Source organism: Hemiscyllium ocellatum, chromosome 50 (assembly GCF_020745735.1).
Source record: "Hemiscyllium ocellatum isolate sHemOce1 chromosome 50, sHemOce1.pat.X.cur, whole genome shotgun sequence".
Taxonomy (NCBI): Eukaryota; Metazoa; Chordata; class Chondrichthyes; order Orectolobiformes; family Hemiscylliidae; genus Hemiscyllium; species Hemiscyllium ocellatum.
The window spans coordinates 6,789,588-6,806,321 of record NC_083450.1 but is presented as its reverse complement, the minus strand read 5'-3'; the positions used below and the strand labels follow the sequence as shown (position 1 = coordinate 6,806,321).

The window sequence follows — 16,734 nt, the reverse complement described above, 5'->3', positions numbered from 1 at the left end:
TGTTATGATCGCTATTTCCTGCCTGTTATGATCGCTGTTGCCTGCCTGTTATGATCACTATTGCCTGTCTGTTATGATCACTATTATCTGTCTGTTATGATCACTATTGCCTGTCTGTTATGATCGCTATTACAAGTCCATTATGATCACTAATACCTGTCTGTTATGATTGCTATTACCTGTCTGTTATGATCGCTATTACCTGTCTGTTATGATCACTATTGCCTGTCTGTTATAATCGCTATTACCTGTCTGTTATGATCACTATTACCTGTCTGTTATGATCACTATTTCCTGTCTGTTATGATCGTTATTACCTGTCTGTTATGATCACTATTGCCTGCCTGTTATGATCGCTGTTGCCTGCCTGTTATGATCGCTACTACCTGTCTGTTATGATCGCTATTACCTGTCTGTTATGATCGCTATTACCTGTCTGTTTTGATCACTATTGCCTGCCTGTTATGATCGCTATTACCTGCCTGTTATGGTCGCTATTACCTGCCTGTTATGATCACTATTGCCTGTCTGTTATGATCGCTATTACCTGTCTGTTATGATCACTATTACCTGTCTGTTATGATCACTATTGCCTGCCTGTTATGATCACTATTACCTGTCTGTTATGATCACTATTTCCTGCCTGTTATGATCGCTATTACCTGTCTGTTATGATCGCTATTTCCTGCCTGTTATGATCATTATTACCTGTCTGTTATGATCACTATTACCTGCCTGTTATGATCGCTATCACCTGCCTGTTTTGATCACTATTACCTGTCTGTTATGATCGCTATTTCCTGCCTGTTATGATCACTATTTCCTGTCTGTTATGATTGCTGTTGCCTGTCTGTTATGATCACTATTACCTGTCTGTTATGATCGCTATTTCCTGCCTGTTATGATCGCTGTTGCCTGCCTGTTATGATCACTATTGCCTGTCTGTTATGATCACTATTATCTGTCTGTTATGATCACTATTGCCTGTCTGTTATGATTGCTATTACCTGTCTGTTATGATCGCTATTACCAGTCTGTTATGATCGCTGTTGCCTGTCTGTTATGATCACTATTACCTGCCTGTTATGATCACTATTGCCTGTCTGTTATGATCACTATTTCCTGCCTGTTATGATCACTATTTCCTGTCTGTTATGATTGCTGTTGCCTGTCTGTTATGATCACTATTACCTGTCTGTTATGATCGCTATTTCCTGCCTGTTATGATCGCTGTTGCCTGTCTGTTATGATCGCTATTACCTGTCTGTTATGATCACTATTGCCTGTCTGTTATGATCACTATTACCTGTCTGTTATGATTGCTATTACCTGTCTGTTATGATCGCTATTACCAGTCTGTTATGATCGCTGTTGCCTGTCTGTTATGATCACTATTACCTGCCTGTTATGATCACTATTGCCTGTCTGTTATGATCACTATTACCTGTCTGTTATGATCACTATTGCCTGTCTGTTATGATCGCTATTACCAGTCTGTTATGATCACTAATACCTGTCTGTTATGATTGCTATTACCTGTCTGTTATGATCACTATTACCTGTCTGTTATGATCGCTGTTGCCTGTCTGTTATGATCACTATTGTCTGCCTGTTATGATCACTATTACCTGTCTGTTATGATCGTTATTACCTGTCTGTTATGATCACTATTACCTGCCTGTTATGATCACTATTACCTGTCTGTTATGATCACTATTACCTGTCTGTTATGATCACTATTGCCTGTCTGTTATGATCACTATTACCTGTCTGTTATGATCACTATTGCCTGTCTGTTATAATCGCTATTACCTGTCTGTTATGATCACTATTACCTGTCTGTTATGATCACTATTTCCTGTCTGTTATGATCGTTATTACCTGTCTGTTATGATCGCTATTACCTGTCTGTTATGATCGCTATTACCTGTCTGTTATGATCACTATTACCTGCCTGTTATGATCACTATTGCCTGTCTGTTATGATCACTATTGCCTGTCTGTTATGATCGCTATTACAAGTCCATTATGATCACTAATACCTGTCTGTTACGATTGCTATTACCTGTCTGTTATGATCGCTATTACCTGTCTGTTATGATCGCTGTTGCCTGTCTGTTATGATCACTATTACCTGCCTGTTATGATCACTATTACCTGTCTGTTATGATCGCTATTACCTGTCTGTTTTGATCACTATTAACTGCATGTTATGATCGCTATTACCTGTCTGTTATGATCGCTATTACCTGTCTGTTATGATCACTATTGCCTGTCTGTTATGATCACTATTACCTGTCTGTTATGATCGCTGTTGCCTGTCTGTTATGATCACTATTACCTGTCTGTTATGATCGCTATTACCAGTCTGTTATGATCACTATTGCCTGTCGGTTATGATCACTATTACCTGTCTGTTATGATCACTATTGCCTGTCTGTTATGATCACTATTACCAGTCTGTTATGATCACTAATACCTGTCTGTTATGATTGCAATAACCTGTCTGTTATGATCGCTATTATCTGTCTGTTATGATCGCTGTTGCCTGTCTGTTATGATCACTATTACCTGCCTGTTATGATCACTATTACCTGTCTGTTATGATCTCTATTACCTGTCTGTTATGATCACTATTGCCTGTCTGTTATGATCGCTATTACCTGTCTGTTATGATCGCTATTACCTGTCTGTTATGATCACTATTGCCTGCCTGTTATGATCGCTATTACCTGCCTGTTATGGTCGCTATTACCTGCCTGTTATGATCACTATTGCCTGTCTGTTATGATCGCTATTACCTGTCTGTTATGATCGCAATTACCTGCCTGTTATGATCGCTATTGCCTGTCTGTTATGATCGCTATTACCTGTCTGTTATGATCACTATTACCTGTCTGTTATGATCACTATTGCCTGCCTGTTATGATCACTATTACCTGTCTGTTATGGTCACTATTTCCTGCCTGTTATGATCACTATTACCTGTCTGTTATGATCGCTATTTCCTGCCTGTTATGATCATTATTACCTGTCTGTTATGATCACTATTACCTGCCTGTTATGATCGCTATCACCTGCCTGTTTTGATCACTATTACCTGTCTGTTATGATCGCTATTTCCTGCCTGTTATGATCACTATTTCCTGTCTGTTATGATTGCTGTTGCCTGTCTGTTATGATCACTATTACCTGTCTGTTATGATCACTATTACCTGTCTGTTATGATCGCTATTTCCTGCCTGTTATGATCGCTGTTGCCTGCCTGTTATGATCACTATTGCCTGTCTGTTATGATCACTATTATCTGTCTGTTATGATCACTATTGCCTGTCTGTTATGATCGCTATTACAAGTCCATTATGATCACTAATACCTGTCTGTTATGATTGCTATTACCTGTCTGTTATGATCGCTATTACCTGTCTGTTATGATCACTATTGCCTGTCTGTTATAATCGCTATTACCTGTCTGTTATGATCACTATTACCTGTCTGTTATGATCACTATTTCCTGTCTGTTATGATCGTTATTACCTGTCTGTTATGATCACTATTACCTGCCTGTTATGATCGCTATCACCTGCCTGTTTTGATCACTATTACCTGTCTGTTATGATCGCTATTTCCTGCCTGTTATGATCACTATTTCCTGTCTGTTATGATTGCTGTTGCCTGTCTGTTATGATCACTATTACCTGTCTGTTATGATCGCTATTTCCTGCCTGTTATGATCGCTGTTGCCTGCCTGTTATGATCACTATTGCCTGTCTGTTATGATCACTATTATCTGTCTGTTATGATCACTATTGCCTGTCTGTTATGATCGCTATTACAAGTCCATTATGATCACTAATACCTGTCTGTTACAATTGCTATTACCTGTCTGTTATGATCGCTATTACCTGTCTGTTATGATCGCTGTTGCCTGTCTGTTATGATCACTATTACCTGCCTGTTATGATCACTATTACCTGTCTGTTATGATCGCTATTACCTGTCTGTTTTGATCACTATTACCTGCATGTTATGATCGCTATTACCTGTCTGTTATGATCGCTATTACCTGTCTGTTATGATCACTATTGCCTGTCTGTTATGATCGGTATTACCTGTCTGTTATGATCGCTGTTGCCTGTCTGTTATGATCACTATTACCTGTCTGTTATGATCGCTATTACCAGTCTGTTATGATCACTATTGCCTGTCTGTTATGATCGCTATTACCTGTCTGTTATGATCACTATTGCCTGTCTGTTATGATCACTATTACCTGTCTGTTATGATTGCTATTACCTGTCTGTTATGATCGTTATTACCAGTCTGTTATGATCGCTGTTGCCTGTCTGTTATGATCACTATTACCTGCCTGTTATGATCACTATTGCCTGTCTGTTATGATCACTATTACCTGTCTGTTATGATCACTATTGCCTGTCTGTTATGATCGCTATTACCAGTCTGTTATGATCACTAATACCTGTCTGTTATGATTGCTATTACCTGTCTGTTATGATCACTATTACCTGTCTGTTATGATCGCTGTTGCCTGTCTGTTATGATCACTATTGCCTGCCTGTTATGATCACTATTACCTGTCTGTTATGATCGCTATTACCTGTCTGTTATGATCACTATTACCTGTCTGTTATGATCACTATTACCTGTCTGTTATGATCGCTATTACCAGTCTGTTATGGTCACTATTGCCTGTCTGTTATGATCGCTATTACCTGTCTGTTATGATCACTATTGCCTGTCGGTTATGATCACTATTACCTGTCTGTTATGATCACTATTGCCTGTCTGTTATGATCGCTATTACCAGTCTGTTATGATCACTAATACCTGTCTGTTATGATTGCAATAACCTGTCTGTTATGATCGCTATTACCTGTCTGTTATGATCGCTGTTGCCTGTCTGTTATGATCACTATTACCTGTCTGTTATGATCACTATTGCCTGTCGGTTATGATCACTATTACCTGTCTGTTATGATCACTATTGCCTGTCTGTTATGATCGCTATTACCAGTCTGTTATGATCACTAATACCTGTCTGTTATGATTGCAATAACCTGTCTGTTATGATCGCTATTACCTGTCTGTTATGATCGCTGTTGCCTGTCTGTTATGATCACTATTGCCTGTCTGTTATGATCACTATTACCTGTCTGTTATGATCGCTGTTGCCTGTCTGTTATGATCACTATTACCTGTCTGTTATGATCGCTATTACCAGTCTGTTATGATCACTATTGCCTGTCTGTTATGATCGCTATTACCTGTCTGTTATGATCACTATTGCCTGTCTGTTATGATCACTATTACCTGTCTGTTATGATTGCTATTACCTGTCTGTTATGATCGCTATTACCAGTCTGTTATGATCGCATCTTGCCTATCTGTTATGATCACTATTACCTGTCTGTTATGATCACTATTGCCTGTCTGTTATGATCACTATTACCTGTCTGTTATGATCACTATTGCCTGTCTGTTATGATCGCTATTACCAGTCTGTTATGATCACTAATACCTGTCTGTTATGATTGCTATTACCTGTCTGTTATGATCACTATTACCTGTCTGTTATGATCGCTGTTGCCTGTCTGTTATGATCACTATTGCCTGCCTGTTATGATCACTATTACCTGTCTGTTATGATCGCTATTACCTGTCTGTTATGATCACTATTACCTGCCTGTTATGATCACTATTACCTGTCTGTTATGATCACTATTGCCTGTCTGTTATGATCACTATTACCTGTCTGTTATGATCGCTGTTGCCTGTCTGTTATGATCACTATTACCTGTCTGTTATGATCGCTGTTGCCTGTCTGTTATGATCGCTATTACCTGTCTGTTATAATCACTATTGCCTGTCTGTTATAATCACTATTACCAGTCTGTTATGATCACTATTACCTGTCTGTTATGATCGCTATTACCAGCCTGTTATGGTCACTATTGCCTGTCGGTTATGATCACTATTACCTGTCTGTTATGATCACTATTGCCTGTCTGTTATGATCGCTATTACCAGTCTGTTATGATCACTAATACCTGTCTGTTATGATTGCAATAACCTGTCTGTTATGATCGCTATTACCTGTCTGTTATGATCGCTGTTGCCTGTCTGTTATGATCACTATTACCTGCCTGTTATGATCACTATTACCTGTCTGTTATGATCTCTATTACCTGTCTGTTATGATCACTATTACCTGTCTGTTATGATCTCTATTACCTGTCTGTTATGATCACTAATACCTGTCTGTTATGATTGCAATAACCTGTCTGTTATGATCGCTGTTGCCTGTCTGTTATGATCGCTACTACCTGTCTGTTATGATCGCTATTACCTGTCTGTTATGATCGCTATTACCTGTCTGTTATGATCACTATTTCCTGTCTGTTATGATCGTTATTACCTGTCTGTTATGATCACTATTGCCTGCCTGTTATGATCGCTGTTGCCTGTCTGTTATGATCGCTATTACCTGTCTGTTATGATCGCTATTACCTGCCTGTTATGATCACTATTGCCTGCCTGTTATAGTCGCTATTACCTGCCTGTTATGATCACTATTGCCTGCCTGTTATGATCACTATTACCTGTCTGTTATGATCGCTATTACCTGCCTGTTATGATCACTATTGCCTGTCTGTTATGATCGCTATTACCTGTCTGTTATGATGACTATTGCCTGCCTGTTATGATCGCTATTACCTGCCTGTTATGATCACTATTACCTGTCTGTTATGATCACTATTTCCTGCCTGTTATGATCACTATTACCTGTCTGTTACGATCGCTATTTCCTGCCTGTTATGATCATTATTACCTGTCTGTTATGATCACTATTACCTGCCTGTTATGATCGCTATCACCTGCCTGTTTTGATCACTATTACCTGTCTGTTATGATCGCTATTTCCTGCCTGTTATGATCACTATTTCCTGTCTGTTATGATTGCTGTTGCCTGCCTGTTATGATCACTATTACCTGTCTGTTATGATCGCTATTTCCTGCCTGTTATGATCGCTGTTGCCTGCCTGTTATGATCACTATTTCCTGTCTGTTATGATCGTTGTTGCCTGCCTGTTATGATCACTATTACCTGACTGTTATGATTGCTATTACCTGTCTGTTATGATCACTATTTCCTGTCTGTTATGATCGCTGTTGCCTGCCTGTTATGATCACTATTACCTGACTGTTATGATCACTATTACCTGACTGTTATGAACACTATTTCCTGCCTGTTATGATCACTATTACCTGACTGTTATGATCGCTATTTCCTGTCTGTTATGATCACTGTTGCCTGCCTGTTATGATCACTATTTCCTTCCTGTTATGATCGCAGTTGCCTGTCTGAGGAGAGACCGGCTGTCTCCCTGCTCCCCCCCCGGCCCATGGTGCTCACCGGTGGCTAACCCGCAGAGGGGCTTGACGACGTTGACGATGTAGCAGAGGAAACCGAAGATGCTGAGGAGGGACAGGCAGTGGTTGATGGCATCGTCGAAGACTTTGATGCATTTCTTGTAGGGCTCCCCCAGCTCCTTGTTACACATGACGCCGATCTGGGAGATCCAGTGCAGGATGTTCCGCAAGCTCCTCACTGATTGGTTCGAAACAAACAAAAAGGAGGCGGAGATTGTTCGGCCCAACATTCGCGCGATCCCGGCCCGGCAGCGCCACCCCGGGCAGGTCTGTGTCATTACACCGTGACACGTTGACACAAGAATTTCCATTCTGCAATCCCTGTCGTGTGGGAACAGTCCATTCGGCCCAACAGGTACATACTGACCCTCGGAAGATTAGCCAACTCTGACCCATTCCCCAATGATATATTTACCCCAGACTAAAGCACCTAACCTATACAACCCTTAATATTATGGGACAATTTAGCATGGCCAATCCACCCCGAATCTGCACATCCCTGGGCACTATGGGACAATTTAGCATGGCCAACCCACCCCACCCTGCACATCCCTGGGCACTATGGGACAATTTAGCATGGCCAATCCACCCTAACCTGTACATCCCTGGACACTACGGGACAATTTAGCATGGCCAATCCACCCTAACCTGCACATCCCTGGGCACTATGGGACAATTTAGCACGGCCAATCCACCCTAACCTGCACATCCCTGGGCACTATGGGACAATTTAGCATGGCCAATCCACCCTAACCTGCACATCTTTGGACTGTGGGAGGAAACCGGAGCACCCGAAGGAAATCGCAGAGACACAGGGGTGAGAATGTGCAAACTCCACACAGACAGTCGGCCCGAGGGTGGGATCGAACCCGGGTCCCTGGACCCGTGAGCTGGCGATGCCAACCACTGAACCACCGTGCTGCCCGTAACCAACGGCGATGTAAATTGAGCTGCTTGGTTTGGGAGTTCTCAGGCCTGTCGTAAAAACTTCCGCCTTGGAAAATGATCATTTCTGCTTGGGATAGAAGGAATGGTCCCCATGGGGGAAGGGTCTGAGGATTAATACTCTGGGTCATTGCTTCTACTTCCATGGGAATTAATGCTGTAAGATCTCAGAGAGGGCACAGGCCGATCAGCCCATTGCAGTCCCACTGACCGGATTCATGATGGGGCTGTGTAGAGCAAGATCTACGTTCAGTTTAACAGAGTTGGGTGAGCTTTACTCTGTATCTAACCCCGTGCTGTCCCTGTCCCTGGGATGGGGGGACAGTGTAGAGGGAGCTTTACTCTGTATCTAACCCTGTGCTGTCCTGGGATGGGGGGGACAGTGTAGAGGGAGCTTTACTCTGTATCTAACCCCGTGCTGTCCCTGTCCCTGGGATGAGGGGACAGTGTAGAGAGAGCTTTACTCTGTATATATCACCCGTGCTGTCCCTGTCCCTGGGATGGGGGGACAGTGTAGAGGGAGCTTTACTCTGTATCTAACCCCATGCTGTCCCTGTCCCTGGGATGAGGGGACAGTGTAGAGGGAGCTTTACTCCCTATCTAACCCCGTGCTGTCCCTGTCCCTGGGATGGGGGGGACAGTGTAGAGGGAGCTTTACTCTGTATCTAACCCCGTGCTGTCCCTGTCCCTGGGATGGTGGGGACAGTGTAGAGGGAGCTTTACTCTGTATCTAACCCCGTGCTGTCCCTGTCCCTGGGATGGCGGGGACAGTGTAGAGGGAGCTTTACTCAGTATCTAACCCCGTGCTGTCCCTGTCCCTGGGGGGTGTTGGTGGCTGTGCTGTACCAATGTGCCGAATAGAATTCTTCATGGAAACGAAGAACTTCCTGACGCGGTCCCCGACTCCCTTGGCTTTGCGGGCGATGGTCTTGATGTTATCGAGGGCGGCTGGCGGAGAAAGGAGAGAGAGAGAGAGAGAGAGAGGTGGTTACGACAAGGCCTCTGGCCCAGGAGCAACCCTGTCACAGCAGCTGGCGTGGCATCGTGGGTAATGGCGGCGAGCGGGACGGGTCAATGTTCGAGGGTCCGCTCCCCTCTCCCCCTCCCCCACTCCACTCCGGTCTCCCGCTGGGATCTTCGAGGTTGGTCACTCACCGAAGACCCCGGGACCATCCTATTCCCCCCTCCCCTGAGCCCACCCCACACAGATGGGAAGGGGTGTTAGGGGCTGGAGGGGGTGACAGAGATAGGGAGGGGGTGTAGGGGGCTGGAGGGGGTGACAGAGATAGGGAGGGGGTGTAGGGGGCTGGAGGGGGTGACAGAGATAGGGAGGGGGTATAGGGGGCTGGAGGGGGTGACAGAGATAGGGAGGGGGTGTAGGGCTGGAGGGGGTGACAGAGATAGGGAGGGGGTATAGGGGGGCTGGAGGGGGTGACAGAGATAGGGAGGGGGTGTAGGGGCTGGAGGGGGTGACAGAGATAGGGAGGGGGTGTAGGGGGCTGGAGGGGGTGACAGAGATAGGGAGGGAGTGTCGGGGCTGGAGGGGGTGACAGAGATAGGGAGGGAGTGTAGGGGCTGGAGGGGGTGACAGAGATAGGGAGGGGGTATAGGGGGGCTGGAGGGGGTGACAGAGATAGGGAGGGGGTATAGGGGGGCTGGAGGGGGTGACAGAGATAGGGAGGGGGTGTAGGGGCTGGAGGGGGTGACAGAGATAGGGAGGGAGTGTAGGGGCTGGAGGGGTGACAGAGATAGGGAGGGGTGTAGGGGCTGGAGGGGGTGACAGAGATAGGGAGGGAGTGTAGGGGCTGGAGGGGGTGACAGAGATAGGGAGGGGGTGTAGGGGCTGGAGGGGGTGACAGAGATAGGGAGGAGGTGTAGGAGCTGCCGGGGGTGACAGAGATAGGGAGGGGGTATAGGGGCTGGAGGGGGTGACAGAGATAGGGAGGGGGTGTGGGGGGATGGAGGAGGTGACAGAGATAGGGAGGGGGTGTAGGGGCTGGACGGGGGTGACAGAGATAGGGAGGGGTGTGTGGGGGGATGGAGGGGGTGACAGAGATAGGGAGGGGGTGTGGGGGGCTGGAGGGGGTGACAGAGATAGAGAGCGGGTGTCGGGCAGATTGCTCCCAGGGGGAGTGGCGGGAGGAGATTGCGAGTGGCTCTGGCGGGAGTCCGCTCGGCCCCGTTTCCCCGTGCTGTCCCATGGCTCTGCCCGACCCGAGCGGCCCGGCTTCTCACCGACCAGTGGCTCCTTGGCCTTCTCGAGCAGGTCCCTGGTCTGGTTCAGCGCCAGCTCTGCCCCACAAGCGATGGACTCCGAACCTCGGGTGAAGTTGACGATGACGTTCTGAAGAGGCCCTTCCAGAGTCAGGCCGAAGGCCAGCGCCAAGAGGAAGGACTTGCCTTGTTCTGGGCGTCGGGGGTGGGGTTGGGGGGGTTGTGGGGGGGGGTCAGGAGACGGTGGGGGAGGGGGTGGGGTGGAGAGATGGGGTTAAAACAACAGATATGTCAACTATCTCATCAGAGAAACCGTCCAAACCAACATTGTCAGGCCCAGTTCCTTCAGCAACTTGTTGAAGACACGTAACTCATCGTAGATCGAGGGGAGGGGGAGGAAGGGGGGAGAGGCCACTATCGGTCGTCACTAATTGCCCCTCAACCCACCCCACCCCCCCACAACCTCGGCCTCAACAACTCGTTCCGGGCCTGTTGAGTTGATCACCTGTTGCCTTGCTTGACGGGATCTTTCGGCCTACATTGTTTCAAACCAAACAATCCCCCCACGGTGCGAAAACAGGCCCTCCAGCCCAACAGGTCTACCCCCACCTGGCAGAGAATATCCCACCCAGGCCCAAATCCCCGACCCTAACACTCCACAATTAACCCTGACTAATGCCGCTAACCTGCACATCCCTGGGCACTATGGGACAATTTAGCATGGCCAATCCACCCTAACCTACACATCCCTGGGCACTATGGGACAATTTAGCATGGCCAATCCACCCTAACCTACACATCCCTGGGCACTATGGGACAATTTAGCATGGCCAATCCACCCTAACCTACACATCCCTGGGCACTACGGGACAATTTAGCATGGCCAATCCACCCTAACCTGCACATCCCTGGGCACTACGGGACAATTTAGCATGGCCAATCCTCCCTAACCTGCACATCCCTGGGCACTACGGGACAATTTAGCATGGCCAATCCTCCCTAACCTGCACATCCCTGGGCACTACGGGACAATTTAGCATGGCCAATCCACCCTAACCTGCACATCCCTGGGCACTATGGGACAATTTAGCATGGTCAACCCACCCTAACCTGCACATCCCTGGACACTATGGGACAATTTAGCATGACCAATACACCCTAACCTGCACATCCCTGGGCACTATGGGACAATTTAGCATGGCCAATCCACCCTAACCTGTACATCCTTGTGTACCACAGAGAATGGGTGACTCACTCCCATGGGTAGTGGGCGGAGAATCTGGGACCCATTCCCACAGGGATTTAGGGGGAGAATGGGGTACTCGCTCCCACAGAAGAGGGCAGAGCCTGGCATCGGGTACATCAAGTCCACAGCGTCACACCCCCCTCTGGACTCACTGGGCAAGCCGGAGGAGTTGAGGGAAGTGGATGGTGTCTGGGGATTGGGGGAGGGGAGGTCTGGGATAACTCACTGGTGAAGATGTGGGGTACCATGAGCAGAACATTGACACGGATCTTGGCCGACAGGCCCATGCCCAATCCCAGGAGGACGGCGACGGTGATGGTGCTGACCAGGCAATACCAAAGGTTATACTCCTGGATGAAGAGGACAAAGAGGCCGAAGACGCTGGTGAAGGTCAGGCCGAAGAGCAGGCCGCCGGTGCTCCTCAGGCACTCCTTGGCCACATTGTCCTCGGTGATCCGGGCCTGCTGAGTAGGCCGAGGCCTGGTCTCCGTCCCCAGCAACTCGTCCGCCCGCTTCCAGCAGTCCAACTCGGGGCAGCAGGGGCAGCAGGACTCGAAACACAACTGAGCGCGCCGCCTCTTGTAGACGGTAAACCGGGCCTTCCTAGGCCGGCCGGTCACGATGTAGATCCACTTCAGGATGAGGAGCCTCAGGGCTTCCTTCCACGGCTGGGCCTGGCTCTGGTTCAGCCCCTTCCAGGCGGCCCGGAGGATCTTATTCCGAGTGGGCATCTCGCCGGGTTCAGCAGTGGACCGGATCACTCCCGGACGATCACCGTCACACTGAGAGAGACGCCCATCGCTGTCACCCACCACCGATTCCCGGAGTGGGAGGCCAGTTCAACCAATCCGCACGGTACCGGCACTCGAGAGGCCTCTGTGTTCATGGGAATGAATCATAAATAAATACATCACCCACTCCCTCAGCACTGACCCTCCCACAGCGCCCACTCCCTCAGCACTGACCTTCCCACAGCGCCCACTCCCTCAGCACTGACCCTCCCAAAGCACCCACTCCCTCAGCACTGACCCTCCCACAGCACCCGCTCCCTCAGCACTGACCCTCCCAAAGCACCCACTCCCTCAGCACTGACCCTCCCACAGCACCCGCTCCCTCAGCACTGACCCTCCCAAAGCACCCACTCCCACAGCACTGACCCTCCCACAGCACCCGCTCCCTCAGCACTGACCCTCCCACAGCGCCCGCTCCCTCAGTACTGACCCTCCCACAGCGTCCGCTCCCTCAGTACTGACCCTCCCACAGCGCCCGCTCCCTCAGCACTGACCGTCCCACAGTGCCCGCTCCCTCAGCACTGACCCTCCCACAGCGCCCGCTCCCTCAGTACTGACCCTCCCACAGCGTCCGCTCCCTCAGTACTGACCCTCCCACAGCGCCCGCTCCCTCAGCACTGACCGTCCCACAGTGCCCGCTCCCTCAGCACTGACCCTCCCACAGCACCCACTCCCTCAGCACTGACCCTCCCACAGCGCCCACTCCCTCAGCACTGACCGTCCCACAGTGCCCACTCCCTCAGCACTGACCCTCCCACAGCGCCCACTCCCTCAGACACTGACCCTCCCACAGCGCCCACTCCCTCAGCACTGACCCTCCCACAGCACCCGCTCCCTCAGCACTGACCCTCCCACAGCGCCCGCTCCCACAGCACTGACCCTCCGACAGTGCCCGCCCCCACAGCACTGACCCTCCGACAGTGCCCACTCCCTCAGCGCTGACCCTCCCACAGTGCCCGCTCCCTCAGCACTGACCCTCCCACAGCACCTGCTCCCTCAGCACTGACCCTCCGACAGCGCCCGCTCCCTCAGCACTGACCCTCCCACATTGCCCGTTCCCTCAGCACTGACCCTCCGACAGCGCCCACTCCCTCAGCACTGACCCTCTGACAGCGCCCACTCCCTCAGCACTGACCGTCCCACAGCGCCCGCTCCCTCAGCACTGACCCTCCGACAGCGCCCACTCCCTCAGCACTGACCCTCTGACAGTGCCCACTCCCTCAGCACTGACCCTCCGACAACGCCCGCTCCCTCAGCCCTGATCCTCCGACAGCGCCCACTCCCTCAGCACTGACCGTCCCACAGCGCCCGCTTCCTCAGCACTGACCCTCCCTCAGCGCCCGCTCCCTCAGCATTGACCCTTCAACAGCGCCCACTCCCTCAGCACTGACCCTCCCACACTCCCACTCTCTCAGCATTGACCCTTCAACAGCGCCCGCTCCCTCAGCATTGACCCTTCAACAGCGCCCGCTCCCTCAGCATTGACAGTTTGACAGCGCCCACTCCTTCAGCACTGACCCTCCGACAGCACCTACTCCCTCAGCGCTGACCCTCCGACAGTGCCCACTCCCTCAGCACTGACATTCCGACAGCGCCCACTCCCTCAGCACTGACACTCCGACAGCACCCACCCTCTCAGCACTGACCCTCCGACAGCGCCCACTCCCTCAGCGCTGACCCTCCGACAACGCCCACCCCCTCAGCAGTGACCCCCCGACAGTGCCCACACCCTCAGCACTGACCCTCCCACAGCGCCTGCTCCCTCAGCACTGACCCTCCGACAGCGCCCACTCCCTCAGCACTGACCCTCCGACAGTGCCCGCTCCCTCAGCACTGACTCTCCCACAGCGCCCGCTCCCACAGCACTGACCCTCCCACAGCGCCTGCTCCCTCAGCACTGACCCTCCGACAGCGCCCACTCCCTCAGCACTGACCCTCCGACAGTGCCCGCTCCCTCAGCACTGACTCTCCCACAGCGCCCGCTCCCACAGCACTGACCATCCAACAGTGCCCGCTCCCTCAGTACTGACCCTCCCACAGCGCCCACTCCCTCAGCACTGACCCTCCGACAGTGCCCACTCCCTCTGCACTGACCCTCCGACAGTGCCCACTCCCTCTGCACTGACCCTCTGGGTCAGGGACAGGGACAGCACGGGGTTAGATACAGAGTAAAGCTCCCTCTACACTGTGCCTCAATCAAACACACAGGATCGAGTCTCACAATTCCCTCCCCGCCCCCCAACACCTTTTGGAAATTCCCATTGGATCCATTTCCTTCCCTTCCTGATCCCGAAGGCACGGAACACTCCCTGGGACTCACTCTCCCCTCCCCCCCACCCCAACTCTCCTCTCCAACTTCGATTCGCCTACACACCCCCACCCAGGTGCCTGACCCTCTTGCCCCTGAGGGGCCGGCGTCTCTTCCTTCCCCCCTCCCCCTCGATCGGACCACCTCCCTCCCTCTCCATTGGGAACGCCTCCATCCTCAACCTCCTCATGGACGTCTGAGGGGCTTCGCAGGTTGGGTTGGGGGGTTTGTGGGATAGAGTGGACCACCCCTGGCTCGTTTCGGCTCCGCCTCCTTTGAGATAGTGGGGCGAGGGTGGGGGAGGGGGAGGGGGGCGGAGCCAATGGCTCCCCAACCCCATGATCATGCCTGGTCTCCCGTTGACCCCCAATTTCCTCCCTCCCCATGCCTGTGACCTCCACCAACCTTGCTCGTCTTCAATAACTGACCCCCTCCCACCCCCACTGTCAACCAACCCCCTTCCAGCCAATGGGTGTTCTAGAATTCCCAGGCCGGAAGCCCATTGGCCGCTCCCCGCTCGGAGAGATGAATCCGCCTTCTCCTATTGGTCGGTTGAGGCTGGGGAGTGTGTTATGATTTGAAGTTCTCCCACTATCACCTGGCAACAGGGAGGATGGGGTTCCCCCGTTGAGTTAACCCCGGCTCACACCCCCTCCCAACTCCCACCCACTTCCATTCCCCTGGAAACCTTTGGGTTGTAGAGTCGTAGGGACGTACAGCACAGAAACAGACCCTTCGGCCCATCCTCTCCATGCCTAACAGATACCCAGAATTAATCCAGTCTTGTTTAGAGTCATACAGCACGGAAGCAGACCCTTCGGCCCATCCTGTCCATGCCTAACAGATATCCGGAATTAATCCAGTCTTGTTTAGAGTCATACAGCACAGAAACAGACCCTTCGGCCCATCCTGTCCATGCCTAACAGATATCCGGAATTAATCCAGTCTTGTTTAGAGTCATACAGCACAGTAACAGACCCTTCGGCCCATCCTGTCCATGCCTAACAGATACCCAGAATTAATCCAGTCTTGCTTAGAGTCATACAGCACAGAAACAGACCCTTCGGCCCATCTCGTCCATGCCTAACAGATATCCGGCATTAATCCAGACCCGTTTAGAGTCATACAGCACAGACACAGACCCTTCAGCCCATCTCGTCCATGTGTAACAGATACCCAGAATTAATCCAGTCCCGTTTAGAGTCATACAGTGCGGAAACAGACCCTTCGGCCCATCTCGTCCATGCCAACCCAGATATCCCAACCTAATCTAGTCCCATTTGCCAGCACTTGGCCCACATCCCTCCAAATCCTTCCTATCCATGTCCCCATCTGGATGCCTTTTAAATGCTGTCATTGTACCAGCCCCCACCACTTCCTCTGGCAGCTCATTCCATACACGTACCACCCTCTGTGTGAAAAAGTTGTCCCTCAGGTCCCTTTCCCCTCTCACCCTAAACCTATGCCCCTCTAGTTCTGGACTCCCCCACCCCAGGGAAAAGACTTTGCCTATTTACCCTATCCATGCCCCTCATGGTTTTATAAACCTCTATAAGGTTACCCCTCAGTCTCCGACGCTCCAGGGAAAACAGCCCCAGCCTGTTCAGCCTCTCCCTGTAGCTCAAACCCTCCAACATCCTTGTCAATCTTTTCTGAACCTTTTCACAACATCTTTCCGATAGGAAGGAGACCAGAATTGCACGCAATATTCCAACAGTGGCCTAACCAATGTCCTGTCCAGCCGCAACATGACCTCCCAACTCCTGGACTCAATACTC

At 50.4% G+C, this 16,734-nt stretch overlaps 1 protein-coding gene across 1 annotated transcript in view; it reads right to left on the bottom strand.

Moving 5' to 3' along the window:
* dcst2 (DC-STAMP domain containing 2) overlaps positions 1-12,588 on the bottom strand; it is a 67,560-nt gene extending 54,972 nt beyond the window's left edge. Inside the window, 4 exon segments of the mRNA XM_060820649.1 lie at positions 7,436-7,630; positions 9,244-9,345; positions 10,633-10,803; positions 12,084-12,588. Of these exon segments, the coding sequence (XP_060676632.1) occupies positions 7,436-7,630; positions 9,244-9,345; positions 10,633-10,803; positions 12,084-12,588 (973 nt within the window).
* Positions 12,589-16,734: the final 4,146 nt, after the last annotated feature.